This window comes from Zonotrichia albicollis, chromosome 21 (genome assembly GCF_047830755.1).
Source record: "Zonotrichia albicollis isolate bZonAlb1 chromosome 21, bZonAlb1.hap1, whole genome shotgun sequence".
Classification (NCBI taxonomy): domain Eukaryota; kingdom Metazoa; phylum Chordata; class Aves; order Passeriformes; family Passerellidae; genus Zonotrichia; species Zonotrichia albicollis.
The window spans coordinates 6,125,409-6,139,635 of record NC_133839.1 but is presented as its reverse complement, the minus strand read 5'-3'; the positions used below and the strand labels follow the sequence as shown (position 1 = coordinate 6,139,635).

General features: G+C 39.8%; 1 protein-coding gene across 3 annotated transcripts in view; it reads left to right on the top strand.

Annotated features, from left to right (window-relative positions):
- The window catches only part of CDK5RAP2 (CDK5 regulatory subunit associated protein 2), a 70,396-nt gene that overhangs the window by 19,552 nt on the left and 36,617 nt on the right, over positions 1 to 14,227 (top strand). For all 3 annotated transcript variants that reach the window (XM_074556054.1, XM_026795604.2, XM_014269587.3), the window contains 4 exons: positions 4,414 to 4,511; positions 8,185 to 8,315; positions 9,918 to 10,033; positions 11,475 to 11,603. In XM_074556054.1, the coding sequence (XP_074412155.1) occupies positions 4,414 to 4,511; positions 8,185 to 8,315; positions 9,918 to 10,033; positions 11,475 to 11,603 (474 nt within the window). The remainder of the gene's footprint in view (positions 1 to 4,413; positions 4,512 to 8,184; positions 8,316 to 9,917; positions 10,034 to 11,474; positions 11,604 to 14,227) is intronic.

Genomic DNA, 14,227 nt, shown 5'->3' with positions numbered 1-14,227 from the left:
TATGTTGTAATTCACCATGTTTTGTGCTCTGATGAATTTATATGGCATCACTAAATTCCCTACTTTCAGATTTTTGCCTGCCATAAAGAGGTGGAGTTTTTTTGGTGGTTAGGGCAGCCATAATTCACTGAGTGGGAGGATATCTGCATTTCTGGAGAGAGGTGCAGGGAGGAGTTTGTGTACTTTGGATAGATAAGGGGAAAGATTGCACAGAGCTGGTGACCACAGGAGATAAATGGAATGTGAGGATAAATACAGGTAGGAGTGAAAACATGTCCAGGGTAAGAAGAAAACTGCTTTAAAGCAAAGAAGAATTTGTACAGAAATATATATATTTAAAAAGGATGAGCAATATATGCCCATTACTTTATTTGATGCCATGAATTGAAAAGATTTGTACCTGAAGTGAGAGGTCAAAATTCAAAATTTTAGTTTTAGAAGTACTTCCTTCTCTCTTTACCTTCTGTTCTAGCAAAAAAATAAGTCAGGTACTGTTAAATTTTTGAATCACTGCCTGGCTCCATCAGTGCATCATGGTGTACAGATCATTGAACAAATGAGCTGCTTTTGAAGGTACATTTCTTGTCTCTTTTTGTGTTGTTTGCAGCCTGATGTGTCAAGGTTTCTAAAAGCATCAGGCGAGGTTAAAATAATTAGACTGGTACACAGTAATGGTGGAGAAAGCTTTTTCATTTCTTTGATAATATGTCAGTCATTAACAAGACTTTCTCAAGGAAGTTCAGAATAAAGGGAGCAAATGGCAAAGGAAATACAAGTGCAGTGTTTGGGTCACATTCTGAGCAGTCTGGTGGTGAGATGATGAATGTGATGGGCACTATAATTAACCACGGGAGGGACAAGAACATGTGGAGTCCTGGTTGTGTGACCAGCTCAGAGAAAAAGAGCTGCAGCCCTGTTTGCCTGGGCAGCAGTGAAGGTTTATCCCAGTGATGGGAATGTGCAGACACAGCAAATGATCTGGGAAAGGCTGGGGGGAAATTCCACTTGTGCACAACAAACTGCAGTGCATGCACCTCACTTGTGTCACAAAGGGACCTAGGATGGAAAATCACAGGGAATTAATGGAAATCAAACAGTGAGGTGCCTGTGTAGCCCTCCCTCTGTTCAGGTGGGTAACCAGGGCAGGAGCAGTGCAGGAAATCACCCAGCCCCACCTTCTAATCACAGCCCATTCTCTGCTCCGCGCACTCAGTGACTGAACAATAGCTAATCACAGCCCATTGTCCTCTCAGCTCAACCTCTGTGTCACCTTTCTCCTGCAAGGACCCACTTGGGCATATTCATCACCAGTTTTTGGACACAGATTAGCCAGAGCTCTGCTCTCATTGGCTGCCTGCCACTCTTGGATGGCTTTGCTGTGCTGCACTGACTCTCAACAAACCCACAGCTGGATCCTCCCCACCAGAGGGGACAGAAACCAGGCTCTTCAGCCTCACTGAGCTTTTAAAGTTGAAGAAATTGATTGGAGAGATACAGAACTTTTCTCTCTTTCAGCAGATCTTTGTAGTTTATTTTAATGTATTGATAAATTTTAAAGCAACCAACACCCCAGAGCTCTGCAGGGTGCCTTAGCCAGGCCAGGAAAGATAAATTACAGGTTCTGATTTTGGAGTTTGGGTTTTGAGCCACTGTCATGGTCTAGAGAGAGTGAGTGAGGGCATTGATAATTAGGGGAGTTTGGCAACTTCTGACTGGGGGATCTCTGAAGTCTGAGTTAAATGTGTTTTGCAGACAAGGAATTTAGAAATTGGAAGAAATGACCAAATTCTAGTGATGGATGAATGGATGGATCAGTGAGGAGGTATAGCTAATACCCTCTCAGTCATTTATTCTTTAACCTTCCGAGATTTTGAAATGATCCTGAGGGTTGGTGAGGCAACCAGATATTTATGTGACATTGCCAATAAGTTATTTATTGTGGGGGGTATAAACCTTTTGCTTTCATTGCTTACAATCTAAGGAACCTTTAATGAAAATAAGTTATGTTTTCCACCACTGCTACTTAGGAATAGTATTTCAGACTTTAAATATAGACTTTAACATATTAGATTGCCTCCTTTCACGGGAATATAAATCCTTCACTGCAATATGGTCCTGGATGTCTTGCAGCTATCTCCTCTAACACATTTTCCCTCACACCATGTGTCAAGAGGTTTAATGTTTCATTAACTCCCACAGCATTACAGTCTATTACAGTCAGAGCTGCCTTATGTTTTGTGTACCGTCGGGGAGTTGATTGAAATAATTCACTCCTACGTGTTATTTAGAAATGACAGTAATAATGTACAAAAAAAAAAGGGATGTTCATGCTGCAAATCCTCATCCTTAATATTCATGAAAGATTCTGAAAAAATCAGGAACACATCCTCGTGATTTTGCTAACCTTTACCCAGGTAGTTGAATTTAGAATTTAATAATTTGTGTAAAGCCTGTGACATTTGGAATTAAGAAACAGCTTATGTCTCCTGTTTGGCAGAAAGAGTTAGGAGGATTTCATGAGGTTACTGAGATTTTGGTACAAATGGAGAACCCAACATGTGAATCCTAAAAGGAACAGGGTTTGTGTGTGGCGCTGCTTTGTTCATGCAGCAGCCATTCCTTCCCTCATTTGTGCTCACTAACTGCACAATGACAGTGCTCTGCCAGGGCTGCAGAAAGAGCTTTAATTAGGGTAGAATTCTGTAGTGTCTTCAGTAATAATTGCAAGGTTTGCATCAGACATATGGAGGAGTTCACTAGAACTTGTAACAGACTGTGAAACAACTAAAATAAGTAAAAAGATTAATTTTTTCCTGTTGCTTTCTACGTCATTGGTCAGTGTTTGTGATCAAGCTTCTCCAACTTAAATTACAACCCATGTATTTCTTGCTTAATGTCTGTTCTTGAAAGGCTGAGATTCCAGCACGTTGATAAGACTCCTTAATTTAGGCTGCAAGATGTACTTTTAAACTTTTTTTTTCATGAGATTATTTTATTACTGGCCTCTGGATCACCCACCTCCATCTGTTTTTGTGTTTCTCCATGCTCAGTCAGCAGCTTTGCTGGGAGCTCTTTCTCTGCTCATCTAGATAATAAATTAGATGTGAAGCTCAGGATTTTTCACTTTGATACAGAATAGTATTTAATGTCTAAATTGCACTAGAACCTGGAAATGTCTCTTAGATGCAGCCTTTAGGTACTGTTAAATTTTTGAATCACTGCCTGATCCATCAGTGCATCATGGTGGACAGATCATTGAACAAATGAGCTGCCTTTGAAGGTACATTTCCTGTCTCTTTTTATGTTGTTTGCAGCCTGGTGTATCAAGGTTTCTAAAAGCATCAGGCAAAGTTAAAATAATTAGACTGGTACACAGTAATGGTGGAGAAAGCTTTTTCATTTCTTTGATAATGAGACTTTCTCAAGGAAGATGATGGCAGCTGAGCATGGAGCACCGGTCCAAAGGCAAGGTCACTCCTTCAAACACTCTGGAGCATCAGTGGTGGGAGCTGCAGCAGGACCTGCCCGGCAGCTTCCCTTAACTGAGCTTGATTACACTTGCAAAATATTATTTAACATGCTTGCTGGCATATTGTGAAGTAAGAGTGTAAATAATTAAAAGTAAACACCGGTTGTCCTTGCTTTTGTGCTGTTTACTTTGCAGAGCACTGAATTGTTCAAATTAGCAGTCTTTGCATCTTTGGTGTCAACTAACGAGATTCTGTTGTAGCTGATTTTTTTTGGTTGCAATTTCCTCCTTAGGAATTGCAGTTGGAATAATAACAGCTGCTTAAAACTCCTGGGTGTAGGTTTCTTCCTTGTTAATGATCTGTTCACTAATGATTTAGTATCTCTGAAGAGTTCCCTTAGCTGTGGCACCTTTTTTGTTCCTCCTTTCAGTTTTGAGTCAAAATAAAAAATAGAGAGAACCAAAAATTCTTTAACAGAGGCAGAATTTGTGCCTGATATTAACACATCTAAATTTGCTATAATATCCCAGTTATTTTCTCTTTGGAAATGACTGATATCTTAGATACTTTTACATAGTAAGTGCAAGAAAATACTCCATGAAATAGCTGCATTTTTTACTTCCTGCTGAAAAAGTGACTCTCTGGTTGTGTTGGAGTGAAGAAGTCTGGGGAAATTAGTGGATCCTTACTGAGAATGTACCATAAGAGTTTATGTTTATTCTTATAATAATAATAATATTATCCTTTCTGTGGGTAAGACTGCAGATAAACCATTTTCTTTTCTTCACACAAGTGAAGCAGCAGCTTGTAGTGTGCAGAAAACTGACTTACGGAGTGTCTGATATGTTCATCCTTTATTTGGGGCTCAATATAATCCTTCTTGTTCAGAGTTGGAACAGAATTTGCTGGGTCCCCTCACCCAAATGTTCTTCTTTTCATTCAGGAAAATAAAGAAGCTGAATATGAGAGGCTGATCCTTGCTTTAAGGAAAGAACAGAATATTTATTCTACTCTAGTGAAGACCTTCAAGGAATCAGATAGGTAAGTGCTTCTGCTTTGGGGGATAATCTGAACTCAAAGGGCAAAAGTCAGAAGTTGTAAAAAAATGTGCAGCTTTACTGGAGATTAGTTTTTTCTGGACAGTTGTTTATAAGCTCTCTGTAGTAGTCTCTAAAGAGAAATATTTATGTAAGTGAGTTTCTATTATCTAAATTACTTAAAATGTTTCTTTTTAGATTGGAATCTCAAATGAGCCCTGTTTCCATTTATGTACCAAAGTAAGCAGTTGGATTTTCCATACTTAGGTCTTTTGTTTTGGCATCTGTTGTAAAACCAAATTGCAGTGAACTTTTGGGCACTGGACAATTTGCCATTTTTTACTCCTAAAATACAGATAATGCTTATCTTAAAAGTGACACTGTGAGAATTTTCATGAGAATATAAATATGCAAGATTTGGGAGAAGGTTAAACAAAACAGAGTAATTGAAGTTTGCATAGTACACTTTCAGTGCAAAGCATTGAAAAGGGTGGCAGGACCAAGTGGTTTTTAACCTTTTAAAATCAAAGAACCCAACAATTCAGAAAGAAATTTGCAGCCTAATCTGTATCCTGTTATTGCTTGGCAGTTGAGGAGGAAATGTTATCATAAAGAAAATTCTTAGTCTGTAGACAAATGAAATTGAAATGTTTTATAAATAATTTACTGCTATATTTGCAAATTTCTTAATGAAGTATTTAAAACATTTGAGAGCCAGCTCCTGAAAGCAATGGCTTATACCTGCCAGCTTTGGGGGATGTTTATATATATTTTGCAGTTGTTTTATAGACCACTGTGGTTTGGAAACCATAAAGAGAAGGAGCACTAGACTGGATGAGATCTGTGTGTGAGTTAAACACTTAGCAGCAATGCCAGCTTGTGCTTGGCCACAGCTCAGGACCTGCTTTAGATACTGGAAAAAATAATGACAAATAATGCTAGCAGTCAGCTGATGGAGATTATTTCTGATTTCACATGAAGAGTGGGACCTGGCAGTGGCTCCTTCTCTGTGGGCAGGGAGAGGCTCCACATTCTGTACAGCAGTGACAGCAAAGCTCCAAAACTGGCTGTTCTAGAATTCCTTTCAAATAAGCAAACCCAGAACTGCAGGTGTAATCACTGGGCTTTTGCAGTGAGCTTCTGTAGGATCAGGATCATCAGTCCTGATCCTGATGTGGGATTTTGGAATGCGTGGAGCAGTCAGTGCAGAGGATGCACAGTGAGCTAGGGCTTGGAGCTCCTCTTATTCCTCCATCTCCCAGTTTTGGACCTGCTTTAGATGCTAGAAAAAATACTGATGGAAAGTAATTCTAGCAGTCAGCTGATGGAGATTATTTCTGGTTTCACATGAAGAGTGGGACCTGGCAGTGGCTCTGTGGGCAAGGAGAAGGCTCTGTGTTCTGTACAGCAATGACAGCAAAGCTCTGAATCTGGCTGTTCTAGAATGCCTTTCAAATAAGAAGTGCAGGTGTAATCACTGGGCTTTTGCAGTGAGCTTCTGTAGGATCAGGATTATTACTCCTGATCCCTGATGTGAGATTTTGGGTGTTGTGTCCAGTTCTGGGCCCCTCAGGTTGGGAATGGTGTTGAGATGAGTGTGTCCAGAGGAGGCAGCGAGGCTGGAGAGGGGCTGGGAACACAAACCCTCTGAGGAACCCCTGAGGGAGCTGGGGGTGCTCAGCCTGGAGAAAAGGAGACTCAGGGGTGACCTGATCACTCTCTACACCTTCCTGAAGGGTAGTTGTACTCAAATGGGGTTGGGCTCTCTCTCCAGCAGCACTGACACAACCAGAGCACACAGCCTCCAGCTGCACCAAGGGAAATTTAGGTTGGATATTAGGAAAAGGTTTTTCACAGAAAAGGTGATAAAGTTCTGGAATGGTGGTGGCGTCCCCATCCCTGGGTGTGTGTAACAAAGCCTGGATGTGGCACTGGGTGCCAGGGTTTAACTGAGCTGTTGGAGCTGGGTTGGACTCGATGATCTTGAAAGTCTCTTCCGACCTGGTGATTCTCTGATTTTGTGATTTTGGAATGCATGGAGCAGTCAGTGCCTGTTGTGCCACAACAGCAGAGGATGCACAGTGAGCTAGGGCTTGGAGCTGCTCTTTTCCCTCCATCTCCCTGTTTTAGGGGCTGGAACATGCTGGAAACTTCATCAGGGCTTGAATCCCAAACTTCTGGGGAATGGGTAAACAAGCCCTGCAGATACACAGATGAGGAAGCTGGGTTTAATTGCCATCAGCAGTGACATGGATTTTGGGCAAACATCTGTTTTCTTGCTGACATCTTCTTTTAGGCAATATTTATTTTAAGCAACCTGGGTGGTTATTTTTCAAAATGAATTACTGGATGTCAGGACCAAGACATTCTTTCTCTCTCCAAGAGGGGAATCAGGGCTTGTTCTTATAAAACCTTTAACTCATGGAAAGGAGAAAATGTGCTTACCTGGCTTCTAGTCATGTGTTGGTTTGGTTTTACTCTTAATCTTTTTTGCTGAGCATTTAAGAGAGCTCTCACTTCAAAGAAGCTCTTGTATGAGGAAGAATTGTTTAAAGCAATAGTTTCTTGTGCAGGAACCCCTGACAACAGCACACTTGTCAGGAGACAGAGTGAGAGGCCTTTCATACATGTAGCCTTTTAATTAATGTGCATCTGCTGTACTCTGTTTTTCTCATGCAAGTATGATGTGCTCTGTGCTCCTGTACAGTCTCCCATCAGGTGGATTGAAATTTTTTTTTAAAGATCACTGAATTCTCTGTCATTTAGTGCAGTGGCTTGGAAATTCTGCAGCAGCTTAATTTATCTTAAAGCACTAAGGGAAGTAAATGCAAAAATAAATAATACAAAGAATTCAGTAACAGCCTCTTATTTATTTTTTATTAAATCAAATTTATTTCATTTTATTGCAATTTCAGGTTGGTTTATTTTCAGCACTTAAAATCTTTTTACAGATTGATCAGAACTGCCTTGTTGGTGTAGTTGAAGGGTGTGGGAAGATGTAGCAAGGGGCAGCTGATGCTCAAGAGCTTCAGTAGCAAAGTTGCTTAAAAATTAATTCACCTCAAAAATTATAAATTCTAAGTTTGAACATTTATTCCCCACTGTGGTAACTGAGACAATTGAGACAATTTAGAACTCAAGGGATCTTTTTACAGACTGTGGATAAATGAAGAAATAAAACAGTTAGTTATGTCTGGGTCCTATTTTCAATGGAACAGAATCTTTTGATATTTTTCCTAAGTGCAGGATTAGATTATCTGGTGGAGCTCTGTGGCAAGGGAACAAAGTTTCCATGGTCACCACATAATGGAATACACAAAGCCATCAGCATTATGTGATAATGATATTTTTCTGGCACAGTTTTTAGAAGATAGTAATTTAGATTTTCCTTAAAAAGCACTGCTCAGAAAGAGGCTGGTAGAAGAGCTCTGTCATGGGGAAGCTGATTTAGGCAGCAGAGCCCAAAAGAGCAGGAAAACGCTGTGTATGTAAACATTTAATCTCCTCTTTCTATGTAGGGATTTGTTTGTGCTTATGCATCAGAATGATGGAAGTGTGGGATGAAACCCAGGCATGGGGAATGGGGAATGGCTGCAAGCCTGAGTGGAGAGAAAACAGTGCACACCAAAATGTTTTGAATTGAATCTCAGAGATTTATTTGTCCCTTTTTTCCCCAGTATAAATAGCTTGCAAGTGGAACTGAACAACATTTTTATGTTGAGAAAACAGCTGGAGGAAGATGTTTTAGGTAACAGGAATCTCCAGAAGATTTTACAAGATCAGATTAAGGACATGAAAAATCACAAAGGTTTGTATCCATGCCCACCTCAACCCTCCTCTAGCACAAAGGAAAAGTGGTTTTATTGCAGTCAGTTTGCTGGCATGGAGATAAAATATTTGAGAGTAAAAAAAGATGTGAAAATATTTCTTTTTGAAAGGTGAAAAAAGATTTCTTTTTGACTTTCTATACAGATGATTTGGTGGATTTGTAACAGAATGCCTTGGAGCAATCAGGGCACATACAGAGGGAGAGTTTCTTTCTTTATTTCCATGCAGCAAATGTTAGAAATTCCATGGCAGTTCTACTGCAGGGATCATTTCATGCTGCCTGCAGCTTTGTACCCACAGAATTGACTGTTTTCCACAAAAATCAGAGATTCCTGCCTTGGAATCACCTGGTGGCCATGGGATCACTTTCTGACCATTACACCATGGGATGTAATCACTTCCCAAAGAGCTTGTGGCTCAGGGATTGGTAACTTCCTCCTAACAGAAGCATTTCCAGAGAAAGAAAAAAAATACCCAGAAGTTTTGTTACTTAGTAATTCAGAAAAAGTAGAGCTTTTAAATATAGCTTAGCTTCTGGCTTTTTTGCTGTATGTCTTGGGAGGTGTTTTTAGTATATTCTTAGATATAGAAAAGAATAATATAAGTGGGTATCATTAAATAGTTTACTGCATATGTACAAGATGTTTCTGTTTTATCCCATAGGGGATATATAAATAACAGTAAAGCCTGTTCACTTCCCCTTTCAACTTAGATTTTCAATTTTAGCAGCACTTGACAGCTCTGATAAGTGACAAAAGGTAAACTTCAGCTGTTTCAGAGTTTCCAACCTCAAAAGCCCAGAGATAATCAACAACCAGGCTGGGCCAAAGGTTCTTGTGGATACTCCAGGGTTCTCAGGAGCTGTTGTGCTGAGGGTGAGGCTGGTGGGAATAAAGGTTGGAAAATTAGTAATGATTTGTGACTTTTTGGGTCTTTGCAGCAGCCACGGGATCAGTGTCAGAACTGGGAGAAGGATTTGCATGTCTCTTCTTTGTCCTAATTTAGTTATGCTTTCTCCCTATCTTAATGAGATTTATTTCTAGAATTGTCTGCCATTTATATTGTAAATAAACAGGTGTTTATTGAAACATAAATAATTCCTGCAGTTATAGAGGCAATGAATAAGTAACTATTTTCAATCCAATTACTGCATTCTTTTGACCCAAAAGCGAAATAAGTTCATTAACTTTGTCTAACCTGGCATTTTTCCTTGAGACCTTGTTAAACTATAGTTAAAATAGAATAACTATTCATGCCTAACTTATCCTTCCTAAAAATTATTTCTAATTGTAATGCTAAATATGTAAATTATAATTCAGAATAACATTCACAACTCATGCTGATAACCACAGAAAATGCAGCCACAGAAAATGCAGCAAGTCTGTGTGACAGAAGCACAAAGAAATATGAGGACAAATTTTTTTCAATTAAACAGAAAGCTTATTTTGGGAATGAAACATTCTGAGTGGCCTCCCACAGACTTACTGAAAGGTTCTTATTGGAAATGTCCTGTGCATTCTGTGCTGTGTTTTCCTGCAAATGGAATTTCTGAAATAACGTCTGTCCTTGGCTGTTTTGGCAGATGAAACTCTATCTTTCTGTGGAGATCAAACATCTTATATGAGTATCTGTTTAGGAGAACAAGACCATTTAAGCCTTCAGATAGACCATCTGTCTCTGGAAGAACTTAAAAAAAAGGTATTGATCTTTTTCATTATTTACTGTTCCTAATGGCTTAATTCTGCTTTGTTTCTAGTTTCTGTGTCTCTCACAGGAGCATTTTTCTAGGTGCAGTTGGGTAGATCTGCAAGGATTTGAAGCTCCCATCTCTGTGGTTTGTGACCCACCTTTTATGAACTATTTAGACTTTGTTACACCCATGGGCTCCAGAACCAGCTGAGAGCTGAGTGATTTCCAGCCAGGGTTTGTGATCTTGGACACCTGGACTCAAGGCTTTGACTCAGTACAAGTTTCAGACTTCATCTACATCATCTCCAAAGAAAGGTTTTGCCTTGAGCATCCCACAGTGTGTATTTCATGTACCTTTATTAATCATGGAGGTGGTGGTGTCTATACTCTATATTCTGTATAGCACACTACACCCCAGGATTTGCAAATCTTTTGGTAGATAGGGCATGTTATAAAATAACCCTGGGATAAGTTCTCTATTCTGTGTAAGGAGAACTGAAATTTAGAGATGAAATATGCAGCCCAAACAATTAATCAGTATTGAAGTTCAAAAACTTCTCTTTCTCTTGATCCTGCACAGTGACATCTGATCCATGCACCACGTCATGACAAGGAATAATTTTGAATCTGGTTGGTTGGGAGTGAGCATAAGTGAAGTTTTTCTGTTTCTCAGGGACAGCTGAATTGTAGGCAGGTGCTCATGCTCTGGAGGTGGGTAGTCTGAAGAAAGGAAGTTTGTCTTACTTGGAACAGGTGTCCCTAAAAAAGCCCCAGATTGTGTCCCAGTGCCATTCTGGGGTTTCACCACTTTTATCTCTGAGCATGTTCCTTCAGTAGGCTCAGGGACACTCAATAGCAGAAGTTATTTATAGGTAATTTCTTACTGGAAAATGGGTGTGACTGAAAGCTGACCTGGTTTTCCAAGTATATTAATTGGTCTGATGAGAAAATTTCACTTTTTTCTCCAAATTTCTTGATACACTTCATGGCTTTGTGGCCATGAGAGTTTTGAACCCAACTGCCCAGTCAGATTCTGTGTCTGTGAAACTGCTCAGAATGAGCTTTTAAAGGGGCTTGGAGAAGGAAGAACATCTTGTTCCTGAATGCTGCTTATTTCCAGTAATGCTGTTTTTTATTACATTAAATGTTTCTTTTCAGATCAGCTGTTTGTGTGAGTGCCCTCAGGTTTGTTCTTGCTACTGAGTTGTGAAATTTGTTACCTAAACTTAATAAGAATGACACAGACTGTGAACTACAGTGTTCCAAATGAGGGTCCCTTGAACACTAATTCACAAATACAACCTCATGTTTCCATACCTAGGGAGATGAACACAGAGCAGATACAAAACCCAGTGCAGTTTGCATTTAGCTGGAGATTCATCTGCCATCATTTGTTTTCCCTCTAGTTTGGATGTTACCAGTTCTGCTTGTTCTTCCTTTGGTTATTTAGGTTGCTGACCTGCTCCTGATGGTCAAAGAGCTGCAGTCAATTAATCAAGAGCTTAAGGCAAGACAGTCTGGGTGTTGTACAAAGGATTCTCAAGGAAAGGAAGCCCTGGAAATACTAAACCACAGAGAGGTGGGTTTTCTGTTTTAAAGTCTGACTCTCACATCCAATCTGCCTTTTGGAGTCGTTTACATCAGTGCAGGAGTGTAAAGCCCTTGGGGCTGAGGTTGCTAATTCCTTATAATAACTTTTTAAATTAATGATGTAAACAACTTTAACATGTTAGCATGACAGAGAAGCAGCTCAGTGCAAGTGTTCAGTGATGTGTCAAGTTGATTTTAGGGAAGCAACATCCTCATTTAAATATTAATTGGGTCTGTGATCTGTTTGTTTTGTCAATTGAAAAGGAGGGAAATAGTTAACTTTACAAAGAAAGCAATATCTTAAAAAACATTTTAGTTATTCCTGAAAGTCTGTTTTTATTGCATAGTCATTCTCAGGTTGTGTCTAATTATTTAAGAGTTTCCTTCAGATCTCTGATGCATCTTCAAAATAGGAGGGTTCAGTGTAGACAAAACCCAAGGAATAGAACTTCAGCTCACTTAAACACATGGCTGGTTCTTCATAAAAAACAGAGAAGTGCCTGAAGAAGGGGCCAGCACGGTAGTGGGTTGCTGAGAGGTGCCAGGAAATGAAATAATCCCTGCTGGGTGTTTCATTCATTTCCTCAAAGCTGGGACTGGTCTCAGCTGTGGGCAAAATCCTTGCACTGGGAGCATTTTGGGTGCTGGGTCCCCACATGTGTGTCCAAGAGTTTCTGGGTGACCCTTCCAGCTTGGAAAGTATTACTTGAAATGTGGTAATTCAAACACTGTGGTAATTCAAACACTGGTAGTGTTTGTCTTTATGTTCCTTTGTGGCTTTTGCTTTCAGTTCCATCCTTGTGCAAAATGTATTGAAGAGGAAGGAAAGAATACAAAAGGAATGATGATGGTGCTGGTACTTTGTGTCTTGAATTCCTGAATTAAACTCAAAAGAGCAAGATTAGAAATAATTTGAATCAGTTCTGTGCAGGACTGGCTGATTCAAGAACTAGGACTGTGGAATTAATGTTTTTTCTGCAGAACTCAGGAATAAAGCTCCTGTCTTTTCCTGGATGTGCTGCAGGTATACTGGGATAGTCCCAAAATATTTTTGCTTCTTCAGTTTTAAGACACAATCATGCTGTCTTGAATTAAACTATATTTAAAATTAGAAACAGACCTTTAGGTGTGCCATGGTTTTATTGAAATGGTGAATTTGTGTGTCAGTGAGGTTTGGGAGAAGAGCTGGTGGGTTATCCCTGTCCAGGTGCCTGCACTCTCCATAATTAACATTTTTAGCAATTTGTCTCGTTATCCTGCAGAGGGCTCTGCATCCCCGTGGATGCCACAGTGAATTCCAAAGGAATTCCTGTCCTGTGCAGGATTATCGTGACAGGATCCCCTCGACATGACAGGTACATCCAGGGCTGCTCACTGAAGAAACTGCAGAATCAGATGTGAAATGACACAGAGTGAGGCTTGTAAAATATAAATAAACCTCAGCGTTCTGAGAACTGAAATAGGAAAGTTAAATATGGTTTTTAATCAGTGCCAGAATAACTGTGGTACTATGGAGCTCAAAAATGAAAGGAACTTTAGTTAAAAGTTGTTAGTTCAAAAGCTAACATGTGTGGCAATAAGGGGATATTGAGTTATGGGTGTCACAACAGTTTGTTTTGCATATTAACAGCCACTCTCAAAAACCCCTTACATTCTTTTTTTGGTGTTTTTTGAGCTAGAATTTGTTGGCAGGTAGTGCTGGGGTGACACTGACATCTGTGTTATAAGAGGAATTTGGATATGGGATCTTCCTCAGGTTCTGACAATGCTGCCATCCTGCTTTTCCTTCCCAAAGGCAGAGCACAGATCAGGAATGTGCACATTCCTGACAGCCCCCTGTCCTCTGCTCCTTGGCTTCCTGCTCGTGCTGGGAGGGAGAAGGAGGAGAGGAAAAGGTTGTTTTTGTGCTGTCCTCTGAACATCTGCCTTCTCAGAGAGGAGCAGCCTCAGTGATTTCAGCCTTCAGGGCTCTGGGGAGCTTTGCAAACCAAGCACATCAGTGCTTCATTTAGGAGAAACATTCTCCTGGTTTTCAGTCTCCACGGAAATACTTGCAAACAGGCAGCTTATTTTGGGTAGAATTATCTTTCTGGCCTTAAGACACTTATTTTCTTTTAATATTTTGTTGCACATGAGGTCATATTCCTTGGAGTCCAGGATGTGTCAGCCTCTCAGACACAGGACCACAGTGCAGTGATTTATTGTCACAGTGTATTTACAACCTGTTGGTCTTCTGCAGTAATTTCATTAATGAATCCTCACTTATTAAACCAAGTACTAGCCTGGGAAAAGCTGATACTAAATAATGCTGACCCATAAAATGTAGTTGAATTGCATGGATAAGTTGCATGTGCAAATAAGTTAATTTTTTATACACAAATGTAGGGTTTGTCCTGAACCTGCAAAGGAGAGATTCGACCTAAATAGGTTTTTTAAAATAATAGTTAACATTATTGGACTTTTGGCATCCCATGATTACAACAAAAATTATTTTGTAATAAATGCATTTGTTATATACCCTAAACCCCTCTGTGTCTTTCACCAGCTTTCAAATTGTCTTCACTTTGTGTTGTCCTACAGAACCAAGTCTGAATGAAAATACCAAGATAACCC